Below are 14,012 nucleotides of genomic sequence, written 5' to 3'. Positions count from 1 at the left end.
TTGCTCTCAAAAGCTCTTCCTCATCACCCCACAAATATTCTACCCCATAAAGGATAAACTTTATCCTGTGGTAAGAAACAATTGGATTCCTGTTGTGTACCAAGAAACAAATCATTTGTCTCCTTTACCTTTCTTTTTTTTATTGTTGAACATCTCACTAGGACTGCTAATCAGAAATCACCTCGAAAGCAATACACGTCCCACTCTCCATGCTTTTAAAAAAATACATCAAAAAGAACTAGAATTGCTTGGTGTTGACGAGCAAGCTGTTGCTAATATGTACAGAAAAGAATATGGTTCGGTAATTCAATTTCTCTGTTATGTACGTAACGCGAAGATTTATCTTTCTGACATAATTGAAGTTTATTCAGAGCAAAGTGCAGGATGGTAAGCAAAAATTGCTATGGTTATATCACATATGACTAACGACTGATTAGCTTGAACACAATCGAAGCCTTGAAGAACTTGTCATTTACCATTGTATTTGCATTGCTTAGACAACTAGCTAACTTGCTACTTTACATTGTGGAGGCAAAGAGACAGCAAGAAACCACAGCAGCAGCATGAGAGAGTCCGAGCTGACCTACTCCGTTGCTCATCCCTTCCTTTCTGGCTTGTTTAACTTTCCTGGCTGCAAGCCTTCAAGTGCGTACAATGTAGATATATATTGTGTTCAAAAAACTAAACTCATTCTATAGTGCAAACATAAAAGAAGTGAAATAGGCGAAAATCAAAAGCCTGATTATCGTGTTGACCATTACTGAGACGGCAATTACACCTATACAAGCCTATATGACGAGATCAAGCCTAAGGCTGCCATCATCATAGCTAAATAATTGCTATATCTTGATACATACCGAATTGCACGCTTTTCAAAAAATGCAACCAAGAGATTTGACACTTCTTCGGTGACGTCGGTGCAGGTTATTGGTACCTCTTTCCTTTTTTTTACCTTCTTGAGAAAAAGAACAAAATCTTTACGTTGACGAAGATTGCCTCTTTTGTTGTGCCTGTTGCTCTTGATAGATTTGATTTGATTTTGGAATTGATTATGCAGCTTGGACATTTAGTCAGAATATCCAAGAAGAGCTGCTTGAAAGAGGAAGACGAAGAATAATAACAAGAACAAGATAATAGCCCAATCATTCCATTTGATTCTGTGGATGAACTCGTTGGCTGTTCAAAATCAACAAAAAACAACATCTGTTGCTAAATTTATATGTTTTAATATTAGTTTTATATTTCAATATATGTGTTTTTAACTTGAACTCATTTATTCCTGGCTCAGCTGATATGCTTGGAAGAGGAAAATACAAATTGAAGTCTATTACACTGTAAAAGAATAGAGCAATTGCCGTAACGACGACGGAGGAAGTGGTTTATAGGCTTTCAAATCGCGCTTTATTTTCAGTAACCCTAACTCACTGTTCTTTACTTCTTCCAAAGCAAGTATCTGTAACAGTTTTTTAGTGAACCAATGGTGACTGAGGTTGGCGCACTTAAAACAATTTTCTATACCAAGGGAAGGGAGCCACCACTTCCTTCGTCGTCGTTACTGCAACTGCTTTATTGTGTCTCTTATCTAACACAATAGGCTTTGTCTCCATTCCGACGTCGAAAGTGGTTCTGTTGGTGGTAAATTCACCAAAAACTGCTTGTGTATGGTCCTTTCACATAAAAAAAAAACAGACCTACACCATGACTCCCTCGAACACGTGGCGTCGTCAACCTGAAAACACTACAAAGTCTTGGTCGCAAGTTGCTGCTCGGATAATTGTGTCCTGGCGTAGCCCTTCGCCTTGAATAAATGTTCCATCAGCTACCAACATCCGATATGTTAACCGCCTGAAACAATTTTTGGAATCACAGATTGATGCAAACACTTATTGTTCCCACTTGTTTTTATTCGTATATATTTTCATATTAAACCGTTGTCGAGCACCTCTCCCTTGTGGCCTCAAATACATTAATCCCAACATCCGTGCTCCTTCGGTCCATCTCTTACGTCAGGTCCTCTTCCTCCCGGTTGTTATTCCTCGTGTCTCTCTTCTCCATTTCAAGTATCGATCAAGCTCTCTCAAGCTCTCAAGCTCTCATTTTTTTCTCAATTTCTTATACTACATGTTTATCACATTTTCCTTGGTCTAGTTCTTATAATACCATGGTCTTTTCTTTCCCTCATTTGACGTTTAAAGGACTTTAAATAAAATAGGAGCAAACCTCCCTTATAAAAAAAAGCTTTGACCATTTTTTATAAATCGGAGGTTTGCTCAAGTCAATTCCAAAAGTACCCTAGATGTTAGTAAACACTGTTTGTAATCATTTAGAGCATCTATGCATGTATAAACAGGCTTTATGCCACACTTATTTATCTATGAAATAGAAGAAGACATTTCTCTTTTCACGTTCAAGCATTTATTTGCCTGCTGCTTATGTTACCTGAGTAAGTAATGTATTACCGAATTGCTTATTCAAATAAAGTAGCTTATTAAAAAAACACTTGATCTCTTTAGTCTTTTATTAAATTCGGCCATTCTATGCAAAACTAGTGCCTTAAACACAAGACCAATCTTTCATGTGACCAAAAATAAATGTCTTTCAATCATTACAATTCCAATTTTGCATGAATGCAATTTCAGTGAAAATGCATATATGGAAGCTAAAGCTGTAAATTGATAAACATAATTTCACTAACATTCTTTGCAATCAATTTGATTTTAATGGCATACCTTCAATTAGAACAAAACTTACTTTTATTGAAGGCAAATAAATCATACTCAAAGACTGAAGCTATACCATTTTGGCTTTGAGGATGATAATCTTGCCTTTTTTGGTGAATTTCATGCCACTCAAGTATTTAGAGTATAGTTCTTCCAGAAATTGTTGTCGCGCCAAGATGTCGCATTTTGTATATTTTGCACTATAATTTTTCAACGTTTGCGACATTACTTCTTGGAAAGGCTGTACAATGGTCGTCTAAAAATTAATTTGGATGATCCTATTTGTCTATCTTATGTGTACATATATGGACGAGGCGCGGAGAATCCAGGCTGTCACAGATCTAAATCGACTCCTTTTGAAACGTTTCCCGCCTTTTTTTTATATTTTATATTTTTACTTTACAATCTAAACGTTATGTTTGATATCATCACGACAGAAGAAAAAAAAAGTGTTTGAATCATGTGAATCGATCTTGTGCGCAAATATTGGTTTGTTTGTAGCAGAAACAGCATTTGTATTTATTTAGAAAGAAAGTTTATCGTACTTCCTGACATTTCCGAACATAGTTGATGCATATCTTCTATCGAGACTGTAGGTTTCAATCGGCGTTTTGATTTCTGATTTTCCAAGAATTTACCAGGATGTGCACAATCGCTCTCTCTTTTTGTGGTTTAGGGTTCGAATTAGCTTGATGCTTGATCATTGAGATAGCCAAGTGCAGCCTGTGTCATTGCACAAGCGACACGCCGTTTCTTTCACTCGCTGATAACGACAGTGAACTTCAAATCAGCTTCAATGGTAAAAAACTGGAAATGTGGAGTAAACTCCGTTTTTGGATGCTGATCCATGCGCTTTAATTGGGTATATCAGTTCTTTTTGGATTTATTTTTTTTGTGATAAGATAAAAGGTAGAATTCGTCTTCGTGCATTAATAAACCAATTACTAATCTGGTTTAGAGTGAGGTCTGTCTTGAGCCCCAGTGCTCGTTTCTCTTCTTCAGTAGGGTAGGGGTGTTTGTGGTGATCTATCAGCCATTGCTTCAGAATGGCAGTGACACATTTAGGTAGATTGCCTCTACGTTTCTTTTGGACAAGTCGTCTTTTGCATTGCTTTTCTTTTTCTTCTTCTTTTTCGCCATTATCATCATCATCATCGTCGTCATCGTCTTCTTCTTCTTCTTCTTTAGAAGATAGTGAGGAATAGCATGTTGCAGGCGATAGGCTGTTATCTCTTTGACGAGTTGTGTGAATAATGTGTTCCCAAAAGACAAGATTTGTTTTGAGCATTGCATTTACTTTTTCTTTTTGTAATTGTATCATATCATAATCATTTGCTGAATTATTTTCGTGAAATAAAATGACTGGACTAAATATACGAAGCTAAGTGAAGGTTTAGTACATACTTTTATCTTTTTGTTATTACATTAGTTTCCATAGTAAACTGTAAAGAAAAAGAAGAAGTAAAGAAAAAAGAAGAGAGAGATGAATATTCTTTATATTTTTCAAGGGGTGCATAACAAAGGAAGGGTTTTAATTGATAGACACATCAAAAAGTGTAGATGTATTCAAACGTATAATTTGTTTCCCCCTTTTTTTTATTGCTGTCAAATAGCACCTTTTCTTATTTGACAATCCTCTCATTTGAACATCTAATATTTTGCATATAACAAGGAGATAGTAAGGGAGAAATACGGAGAAGATATATATATCATCAACTACAACACTTGACATTCTTTGTGTTGTTTGTTTTGATATTCTATTTTGTATTGGTGTGCCGAACTTTATGTTAACATTTAACCTAAAAGAAAAAGAATACTTTTTTTTCTTTTTTATTCTATTTCTGACATCTATCTTGATAAACAATGCAGCAAGTAGGAGGATAAAATTCTGCTATTGCTTCACATTTGGCAAACTTTTTTTCTTTTGTGTACAATCTGAGTTGCAATGTCAACATTTGAAGGAGGACAAGCCCCCCTCTCTGCCTAATGCAAGCCTGTAAAGCACTATAGTCATGCTAGCTTATCAAAACCAACTTTTACGCTAATCCTCATCATTCACTTAAAGTTAAAAATTGAAAAATAGTTGCTGTTTACCCTTTCACGTGAGACCAACAAGCACTTCTTTTTTTCCAACTGAGTTCGAATACAGCAGTAAAAAAAAATAATAACAAAGACGTAATGGCCCCTTTCTTTCCCTTTTTGCCTTTTTCTCATGAAAAGCCTGTTTCAACTTTTACACAGAAAATGCATTCGCTTTTATTTACGACAAAGACTAAAGTTTCAATACCCAGATATGACTATCTATACTTCTCAACGTAACATGTTGAGTTTATTTCATAACCTTACTCAACCAGGCCAATGCAGTGTAGTCACAACCAACCTGGCCATTAAAGAACAACAAATGCTGGGCAAGAGTGCTTTTCGTATACTTTCAACGCCCAATGCGGGTGGCTCGAGTATTTACAGTGAGGCATTGTCGATTGAGTTCTTGTCTCGACTCTTGGGTGTTGATCTCTTCAAGACCGAGACAGAGCTGATTTATGATTATCCTGAAGAAAACAATAATGGAGGCACCGGTCCTATCATGGATTATGCCTGCCATTACCAACAATTGACTCTAGGTGTTTCTGTCACTCGGGCCATGGCATATCAAAGACCATATACCAAACAAGATGCATATGACTTGCTGATCAAAAAACTTGCAGCTATTGTTAAATCAAGTCAAAATATCGCAAACACTAAATTTGATCGCCATATTCTGCACATATGGACCGAATCAGGCAAAAATGCGGCACTTGTAAACAAAATATGTCGCAAACTTAGAGTACATGAACAATGTAAAGATACCATTATTCTAATTACTACTGTAAATACTCAACTTGTCTTTTTTAATCATAACCTGTCTTTAATCAAATTACAGAGACAACAGCAATTCTACCAAAAGTCAGTGCGTTTTTTTACAAGAAATAAAGCATGGCTAGAGTTCTAAGCCCCCCTTCAGAAGTAAAAAAAAAGCAAGCACTCCTTAAAAAGGAGAAAATTCTAAATATTATATAAACGCCTCTGTATTATTGGATTTGTTTAAGAGAGAACATGTGCCAATTTAATAAACTATTTGAAAAGGTGATTTTGAGCCAGGGGACTTTTTTTATATAGAAACTCCTTTCTGTTTCCGCCCATATTTCTATATAAAGCGTTTTTTCCTTTCTTCCTCTTTCTTTTTTCCCTCTCTTTTTTCTTCTTCTTTACTTTTTTCTTTATTCAATTCATGCATCCAAAAGAAGCTCGTAAAGTAATTGCTGTTGATTTTGATCAAACATTGGCCCATACATTAGAAAGTCTAGTCAAATGGCATAATGATACATATTCGACCAACTTTAGTGTTACAGATTTTAATACGTATGACTATTGGAAGATCTGGGGTGGAACGAGAGAAGAAAGCTGTATGAAAATTAGAGAATTTTATGAATCTGAACATTTTGAACAAATTGAACCTATCCGAGACTTTGCATTGGAAGCCCTTAAGATGCTCAAGCGACGTCATTTTACGTTAGTCATCATCACTTCTCGTCAGCAATTCATTGCAGACAAGACAAAAAAATTTGTCGACAAACATTATCCAGGTAAGGAGTTCGGTGTAAAAACTAAGCAATAACCATGTGTATGTGTGTTACAGGCATATTTGAGAGTATCTATTTCTGTAATTTAGACTTGTCTAGCTCAGAGCAATTGGAATACATCTCCAAGCCCAAGTCACTTATCTGTCAAGAAATTGGTGTTGATGTATTGATTGATGATTCACTAGAGCATGCTCTGGACTGTTCCTCCCTGGGTATTGATATCTTACTCTATGACAGAAAAGGGCAGTACCGCTGGAATCATGAAGATAAACTAGTAGACAAGACTCCTATCAAACACACATTGACTTCTACTTCAAACCGAATACTGTATTCTTCACCTAAAGAAACCAAGAACATTCACCGTATGAAAAACTGGAGAGAGATTATTGCTCAATTCCCTAAACCCTCAAGTCCACTTCGATTCTGTTATTATCCTCCTGCTTATTCTGAAGAAGAAGAAGAGGAAGAAGAAGATGAAGACGATGATGGCAACTCTTATGAACAACCTGCATACCAACCTAGTTACTATGGCAAATATGAAACAGTGGAAGTGGAAGAACTTAGTGATGAAGATGAAGCATATCCTATTTGGAAAGAGAATCGTGTTTGGGTTTAAAAAAAAATGCTTATTCAAATACCCAAAACAATCCACATTGTACATTTCCCAAATCGCAGTTTTTTATATATATTTATATGACTTAATTATTTTTTTTTATGCTTTTCTTCTCTCTTTTTTTTTCTTTTTTTGCTTTAAAATAAAGGTAGTAAAAAAAATTTTTTTTAACATTGCTTTACCTAAATTTGGATTCTCGTCACGTTTCTTTCACTAGACAATTTTTAAACGTACACATACGAAAAAAGAAAGAGAGAAAACTTGAAAAAATAAAAAAAAAATAATAATACATGACTTTTGTTCACCCTCTTGAACAACAACAACTACAACAACAAGAAAAAAGTGTACCTGACATAATGTCCGTACAACAAACTCCGTCTTCTTCTTCTCCACCTCGTCATCAGCAACGAGCTTACTCTGTTACATCTATGCCGAGTGAACTACAAAAGTCGGTTATGAAGCATCAAGAAGCCGAGCATCAAGAAAAGATTCGACATAACCAACCTTGGTGGCAATATTACTATCAACTCTATCATTATCAACTTCCTCCTGGAAGAAAACCTACTGTTTTTGGTCCTTATTTATTGCTCCAAACCTTGGGTGAAGGTGAATTTGGTAAAGTCAAATTTGGTATCCAAGTAAAGACAGGACAAGAGGTAAGTAAGCCTATAGGTTTGCTCTTGTTGACCATATTCCTAGGTAGCTATCAAGTTGATCAGAAAAGACAGTATTGACTCTGCTTCACGTATGACTAAAATAGAGAGAGAAATATCTGTGTTACGAGTAAGAACAATGAAGTCAATCAAAAGAAGCCATGACTAATTGAAATAGGTTCTTCATCACCCAAATATTGTAGAGCTATATGATGTGATCGAAACTGAAAAGTACATTGGTATCATTCTACAGTGTGCAACAGGTGGTGAATTGTTTGATTATATCCTTGCTCATCGCTATCTGAAAGAAAAAGACGCAAGCCGATTGTTTGCACAGCTGATAAGCGGTGTTCATTACATGCATCAGAAACGCATTGTTCATAGAGATCTTAAATTGGTAAGCAGCTTTGATTTTACATAGGCTAACTGTCTTCAGGAAAACTTGTTGCTAGACAAGCATCGCAACGTGCTTATCACAGACTTTGGTTTCGCAAACCAATTTTCTTCAGCTCAAGACGATTTGATGTCAACTTCATGTGGATCACCTTGTTATGCTGCACCTGAATTAGTCATGAACCAAGGTGTGTATGTTGGACCTGCAGTTGACATTTGGTCTTGTGGTGTCATTTTGTTTGCCATGTTATGTGGTTATTTGCCTTATGATGATGACCCAGCAAATCCTGAAAGCTACAACATCAATTTGCTTTACAAATACATTCTAAATACACCCTTGATATTTCCTGATTATATCTCTGAAGAAGCATGCGATCTCATGAGCTTAATGCTTGTTCCTAATCCTGAAAAGAGATGTTCTATGGAAACCATCATGGCTCATCCTTGGTTGAGCCCTCATAAGCATTTATTTGTTGATAAGGAAGAGAAACAAGAAACAGAACAAGAAGAAATAGAAGAGGCGGTTGTTCCTGAACCTGTCAGAAGAAATACAGTGATGGAACCTGTTCAAGAAGATAAGGCATCCTCTTCGGCTGTCTTGATTGAAGAAGAAGAAGAAGAAGAAGAAGAAGAGAAGGAGGAGGAGGAGGAGGAGGAGGAACAAACAAAAGAAGAGGAAGGGGAAGCAATTGTTCCTGAAAATCAAGAGGATCAAGACATGAAGGATACGCCTATGCAAGAGCTAGAATTACCTCCTGCCGTCATTCAAGATGAAACGCAAGTTGAAACACCAAACAGCATTGAAACACCAGAAAATCAAACACCATCTTCACCTTTACCTACAGCAAACAAAGTTCGTCCTAAATCCACCGTATCTTCTTCCACTGAAAAGGTTCTTCATTTCCTTTCTGGTCATTCAAACACGCCAAAACCAACAGCCTCACGTAACACAAATGACAAGCGCACAAGGCACATGTCTTTAGTGTCTGAGCATGACGCATCATCACCTTCGATTCTTCAATCCAAGTTTCTATCTAGTCTCAACCATCAACGGAAGCAACAACAGCGACAACAGCAAACTTTGTCTTCTCCATCGCCTAATACAAGTGCAAGTACACCTCATCCTGCTAAAAAGACGCAACCCAAACGTAATGTACGTCTTAGCACTGTCACACCTCCTACGCCAACAGAAAGAGGCACGAGAAGAAAAACATTAAGTTTGTTGGTCAATTCAATGACAGACAATAAGATGTCGTTCAATCGTCGTCAAAGCCATGCTCGTCCTAACGAAGACAATACTCGTATTGAAATGATGCCTTCTGTTTCTGAACATACCATGAATACGTTGTCTGACAAGGACAAGCACAAGAGTACAGGCAAGAAACTCATGGATTGGTTTAAAAAGAAACCTTTAAGTAAGTACATAAAAAAATCTACATTACTGTAGACTTATTGTGTGTTATTAGGTACAATTCAAAAGTCTTCCAATCAACCTATTCATGACCCATTAATGCATGATCGTGTTCCCAGCAATCCAAGCCATGAGCCTAAACTACGCATTCATCACGGCGCAGTTGATCAAGAAGCATTAACATCAAGAGCGCCTGCTCAAGTATTGGTTGAAGTGAAACAAACCCTCAAATCACTTGGACTCGAATACAAACGCGATGGTAGTGAATTCAAATTAAAGTGTGTGCGACCCAAGCGTGCTATTGAGAAACGAAAGACACAAATACAACCATCCCATTTACACAATAATGGCACGCCCTTCCGAATGCTGTTGCGTAGAGCAAGTGCTTCACAACAAACAGACGATAAACCAGCTACCATTTATGGTGATCCTAACGCGGATCCTGGAGAAGAAGTTCGCTTTAGTGTCGAACTTTGCAAGATCAAGAATTTGCCTGGATTGTATATTGTCGATATGCGTCGAATGAGAGGCAATGTTTGGGCCTACAAGTTTATTTATCGTACCTTACTTGATACGCTCAAATTAGGTGGTAAGAGTGAGTATCTTAAAACGACCACACAAAAAAAGAAGACACCTCCATCTACAAGAGACAGTAGTAATCGCACCAGCATTATCAGTAGTAGTGGAGGAAATAGCAGTAGTGTTTTATTAGATGATCCTGCTACTACAACAACAAAAGAAATTGCAGTTTAAAAAAAAAAATAGTATCCCACCTTTAATCTTATATCTTTATCATACCCTCCACTTAATAAAGCAACATGTACGAAATAAGTATTTTATTTTTATTTATTATTATTAAATACATAAGAATGACGTCTGCATTACAATTCATCACGTACAGTATGGCGTCTCCAATGCTCAATAAGACCTTCAAGTGATTTTAATTGAGAATCAATGTGGGCAGCAGTTTGAACCTTGGCCTGAATCAAGTATTGACGAACAGTGTTGATGGCGCTTTGAACAGAATCCTTGGCAAAGTTAGACTTTTCATGGAATGTCTTCGAGAGATAGTTTTCAATCCAGTCGATATGAGCTTCAGTGTATCCAATCTTTCTATAGGTTTCCATTTCCTTTTGACGCCAGAAACGACCAAAGCTGTTCTTGGCATCATAAGCGCTTTGTGTAGCCTTGGAACGTAAGACAGAAGCAGAGGAAGCAGCAGCATCAGTAGCAGAGGCAGCAGCATCAGTAGCAGAAGCAGCAGCATCTGTTACATAGTCAGCAGCAGCACCAGCAGCAGAGGAAGCAGCACCAGCAGCAGAGGAAGCAGACCAGGCAGCAGCATCGGTAGCAGAAGAGGCAGCAGAAGAAGCAGTAGAGAGTGCACTACTGGCATAAGCATCTTGCTTCTTTAATGGGTGAACAACAGCTTGATAAATGCCATTACCGGTATCCTTGATGTATTGAGTAGCAGCGGCAAACAAGTTTTGAGACTTTTGTTTTGTTTCACCAGCATAATCCATGGCAAAAATCTTGTAAGCAATGACTTCCTCTTTTAAGGAATCGGCGACTTGTTGAGCTTGGTCTTTCTTCAACTTGCCTTGTGATTCGAGATCGTTGGCCAATTGCTTCCACCAAGAAGGAGTAGCCAAGTCTTGGATAGAATTTGATGTGTTCATGATGGCTTTCTTCAAGGTTTCTGTAACACTGTTGATCTCATCCTTGGTTAATTCCTTGTTTTCTTGTAAGCGTTGAACAACACTGGTGGTAAGCCAAGTGTGGAAAGAGCTGTCATCATAAAAGTGGTTAGCGGGTCCTGTACCAAAGATACGTTGGTACCAAGTAGGATGAGCAAAAGAACTCTGGATATCATTGGCGAGTTCCTTGTATTGAGCTTCAGTCAAGTATTTTTGTTTAAGAGCCTTGTGTTGATACTGGTCTAAAGCACGCTTGACCTTGTCTTGTGTTAAACTGCCGCTCAACTCAAGTTGTTTTAATTCATGAGAGAGGTCGTTCATAAGAGCATTGGCTTGGTTTGTGGCCAAGTTATAATTCTTTTCGAGCTTGATCTTGACACCATCCAATAAACGAGTGATGCTATTTGCTTGATCATTGATAAAAATATTAGCATTAGAGGCAGCTGCATCACGATATCTCTTAGCAGTTTCCAATAAACTTTCATCGCTTTTGTCATATGTAATTTGATATTTGTTAAGATAGGCTTGAACTTGGTCTTTTGTCCAGTTGGTCACATCTTCTACTTGTTCAGTAGCAGCTAAAAGACCCTTTAGCTTTCTTTCCTTTGTGTCTTAAATGATTATAAACTTACCTTTAGCTTGAGCTTGGTTGGCAAGCAAGAGAAGACAGGCAGCATAGGCCAAAGGAAAAGCGATATATCTTGAGGTTTTCATTGTATATGTGTATTAGAAAGAAAAGGTGTGAGAAAAGAGAAACTGAGTACGTGTAAAGTAGAGGATGAGGTTTTATATATGAGCTCAACGTCTCAAAATGCATAAAAATGAGGTCACCATGAAGCTGCTTTTATAAAGGATGAATAGTCACAACTACCCTTTTTTGGTGTTTGTAGATCCAACATGACGTAAAAAACAAAACAAGCTACAAGTACATCACATATACATCATTCTTTCTCGAAAATGTATTTTTCAAGACACGTTTGCGTCTCGATTTATTTTTTTGTCGTCCATGATTCTTATTGGTGCGGTCTTTATGGCTTGAGGTTGTTACTGTCAATGTGCTATTTTGACAACTACTGACTGTGTAAAAAATCATACCATTTTTATGTTGCTCAACAAAAGGGGACGAAAAAAGACAAGAATTGAATGCATGCTATGATCAGCCATGATCAAATAGAATCCGAGTGCAATGCACATGGCTATTATGAAGAATTAATCCATTGAAAAAGATATATAAATGATATACACATTATTTGCATAAAAGAAAAAAAAATGGCTTGATTTATGAGCCATCTCCCCAAATAAGCATTTGCGCCCCTCTTTTCCCCAGTAGCCCAACAAATGGTTTATCTCATTTATGTGTATATAAAAGCAGATAATCGTATTGTTTTCGACATATATTAAACAACAATGAGTACTACTACAGCAACAATAACGCTTGCTTCAAAGGAACAAGGAAAATTTCCACCTTACGCTTATACACCTACAGAAGACCGTCAATTGCCCCTAGCAAATCCAGTGCTACCTCCCTTATTTGATGGACCTACTACATGGAGCAATTTTGTTAGTCGGGTTAACTGGTTTCAATCAATCCTCTTAACCTCTACTCCTCTTTTGGCTATTTACTTGGCTTCTCAAACACATTTACAAACAAAAACCATGTATTGGTCTCTCCTGTATTATCTGATAACAGGTCTAGGCATCACAGCTGGCTACCATCGTTATTGGGCACATCGCTCTTATGATTGTACACCACTCACTCGCATTGGTTTATGTCTGGCAGGTTCTGGTGCTTTTCAAGGTTCTATTCATTGGTGGTCTCGAGGCCATCGTGCTCATCATCGCTGGACAGATTCTGATAAAGACCCTTATGCTGCTCCTCGAGGATTCTTCTTTTCCCATATTGGCTGGATGCTCATCAATCGTCCTAAGAATAGAATTGGATATGCTGATACAGCTGACTTGAAAGCAGATCCTCTTGTGCGTTTCCAACATCGGTACTATCTCTACTTTGCTGTCTTTATGGCCTTTGTCTTTCCTTGTTTAGTAGCTGGTCTTCTTTGGGGTGATTATAAGGGTGGTTTTGTCTATGCTGGTCTGTGCCGTCTTGTGTTTATTCATCATGCTACTTTTTGTGTTAATAGTCTTGCTCATTATATTGGCGAAAATCCTTTTGATGACTACCATACACCCAAAGATTCTTGGATTACTGCTATTGTGACATGCGGTGAAGGATATCATAATTTCCATCATGAATTTCCCCAAGACTATCGTAATGCTATCCTCTGGCATCAATATGACCCTACCAAATGGCTTATCAAAGGCTTGAGCTTCTTTGGCCTCACATATAATCTCAAGACGTTTTCATCCAACGAAATCGAAAAGGGCAAAGTTCAAATGATGGAAAAGAAAGTGGATCAAATCAAGAAAACGCTTACGTATGGTAAATTATTACATGAACTCCCAGTGTATACCATGGAAGAATTCCAGGCTCGTGTTAATCAGGAAAACAAGAAATGGATCTTGTTGGATGGTATGATTTATGATGTGGAGCATTTTGATCATCCCGGTGGTGCCAAGTATCTTTTTGCTGGTATAGGTAAAGACATGACAAAATCCTTTAATGGTGGTATATATAATCATTCCAATGGAGCTCGAAATTTGCTTTCTAGTATGCGTGTGGGTGTTATCAAAGATGCCATTGATTTGAGCAAGGTGTATTCTAGAACAGACGCCTGTGCCGAGAAAGCTGCTGAATATGACGGTTCTTTAGAGCCTGAAAAGAGAAAAACCATGTAAAACATTCTGATTAATCATTGTAAAATAAACTTCTTATCAAACAAAATATGTCTCACTTCGCTTTTTGATTAAGAATGTGATAAAATGTCTTAATTGACATCTGCGCGAG

At 37.4% G+C, this 14,012-nt stretch overlaps 7 protein-coding genes across 7 annotated transcripts; 4 read left to right on the top strand and 3 right to left on the bottom strand.

The window, feature by feature from the left end:
- Positions 1 to 3,274: 3,274 nt before the first annotated feature.
- Positions 3,275 to 4,146, bottom strand: B0P05DRAFT_59022 (uncharacterized protein). The gene has a single exon (XM_051582789.1). It carries the CDS (start codon positions 4,039 to 4,041, stop codon positions 3,604 to 3,606), a length of 438 nt encoding a protein of 145 aa, XP_051435917.1. The 5' UTR covers positions 4,042 to 4,146; the 3' UTR covers positions 3,275 to 3,603.
- On the bottom strand, positions 3,960 to 4,519 carry B0P05DRAFT_489412 (uncharacterized protein). The gene is made up of 2 exons (XM_051575299.1): positions 4,145 to 4,519; positions 3,960 to 4,101 (listed from the first exon to the last, which is right to left on the bottom strand). Exon 1 carries the CDS (start codon positions 4,450 to 4,452, stop codon positions 4,252 to 4,254), a length of 201 nt encoding a protein of 66 aa, XP_051435916.1. The 5' UTR covers positions 4,453 to 4,519; the 3' UTR covers positions 3,960 to 4,101; positions 4,145 to 4,251.
- A 494-nt stretch (positions 4,520 to 5,013) lies between these two features.
- B0P05DRAFT_570835 (uncharacterized protein) lies at positions 5,014 to 5,709 on the top strand (the record flags this gene model as incomplete). Its single annotated transcript, XM_051581340.1, has 1 exon — positions 5,014 to 5,709. One exon carries the CDS (start codon positions 5,014 to 5,016, stop codon positions 5,707 to 5,709), a length of 696 nt encoding a protein of 231 aa, XP_051435915.1.
- A 279-nt stretch (positions 5,710 to 5,988) lies between these two features.
- B0P05DRAFT_468085 (uncharacterized protein) lies at positions 5,989 to 6,956 on the top strand (the record flags this gene model as incomplete). Its single annotated transcript, XM_051574408.1, has 3 exons — positions 5,989 to 6,343; positions 6,397 to 6,614; positions 6,693 to 6,956. 3 exons carry the CDS (start codon positions 5,989 to 5,991, stop codon positions 6,954 to 6,956), a joined length of 837 nt encoding a protein of 278 aa, XP_051435914.1.
- Positions 6,957 to 7,309: 353 nt separating this feature from the next.
- B0P05DRAFT_508451 (uncharacterized protein) lies at positions 7,310 to 10,249 on the top strand (the record flags this gene model as incomplete). The annotated part of the gene is made up of 4 exons (XM_051575571.1): positions 7,310 to 7,609; positions 7,785 to 8,003; positions 8,043 to 9,414; positions 9,466 to 10,249. The coding sequence occupies 4 exons, from the start codon at positions 7,310 to 7,312 to the stop codon at positions 10,161 to 10,163; spliced, it is 2,589 nt and encodes an 862-aa protein (XP_051435913.1). The 3' UTR covers positions 10,164 to 10,249.
- On the bottom strand, positions 10,220 to 11,907 carry B0P05DRAFT_537708 (uncharacterized protein). The gene is made up of 2 exons (XM_051577762.1): positions 11,740 to 11,907; positions 10,220 to 11,685 (listed from the first exon to the last, which is right to left on the bottom strand). Exons 1-2 carry the CDS (start codon positions 11,819 to 11,821, stop codon positions 10,292 to 10,294), a joined length of 1,476 nt encoding a protein of 491 aa, XP_051435912.1. The 5' UTR covers positions 11,822 to 11,907; the 3' UTR covers positions 10,220 to 10,291.
- Positions 11,908 to 12,067: 160 nt separating this feature from the next.
- B0P05DRAFT_537706 (delta-9 desaturase) lies at positions 12,068 to 13,945 on the top strand. Its single transcript, XM_051577761.1, has one exon. The coding sequence runs from the start codon at positions 12,515 to 12,517 to the stop codon at positions 13,901 to 13,903; it is 1,389 nt and encodes a 462-aa protein (XP_051435911.1). The 5' UTR covers positions 12,068 to 12,514; the 3' UTR covers positions 13,904 to 13,945.
- Positions 13,946 to 14,012: the final 67 nt, after the last annotated feature.

The sequence above is a fragment of the Gilbertella persicaria genome (assembly GCF_025201335.1).
Source record: "Gilbertella persicaria strain CBS 190.32 chromosome Unknown B0P05scaffold_15, whole genome shotgun sequence".
Taxonomy (NCBI): Eukaryota; Fungi; Mucoromycota; class Mucoromycetes; order Mucorales; family Choanephoraceae; genus Gilbertella; species Gilbertella persicaria.
This window is presented reverse-complemented; position numbering and strand designations above follow the sequence as displayed.

Excerpts from the sequence above, each read along its gene's own strand:
- B0P05DRAFT_537708 (XM_051577762.1), bottom strand. The coding sequence starts at position 11,821 with ATGAAAACCTCAAGATATATCGCTTTTCCTTTGGCCTATGCTGCCTGT. Across the intron at positions 11,686-11,739 it reads CAACCAAGCTCAAGCTAAAG|CTGCTACTGAACAAGTAGAA; the intron begins GTAAGTTTATAA and ends AGGGTCTTTTAG.
- B0P05DRAFT_537706 (XM_051577761.1), top strand. The coding sequence starts at position 12,515 with ATGAGTACTACTACAGCAACAATAACGCTTGCTTCAAAGGAACAAGGA.
- B0P05DRAFT_489412 (XM_051575299.1), bottom strand. The coding sequence starts at position 4,452 with ATGTCAAGTGTTGTAGTTGATGATATATATATCTTCTCCGTATTTCTC.
- B0P05DRAFT_59022 (XM_051582789.1), bottom strand. The coding sequence starts at position 4,041 with ATGATACAATTACAAAAAGAAAAAGTAAATGCAATGCTCAAAACAAAT.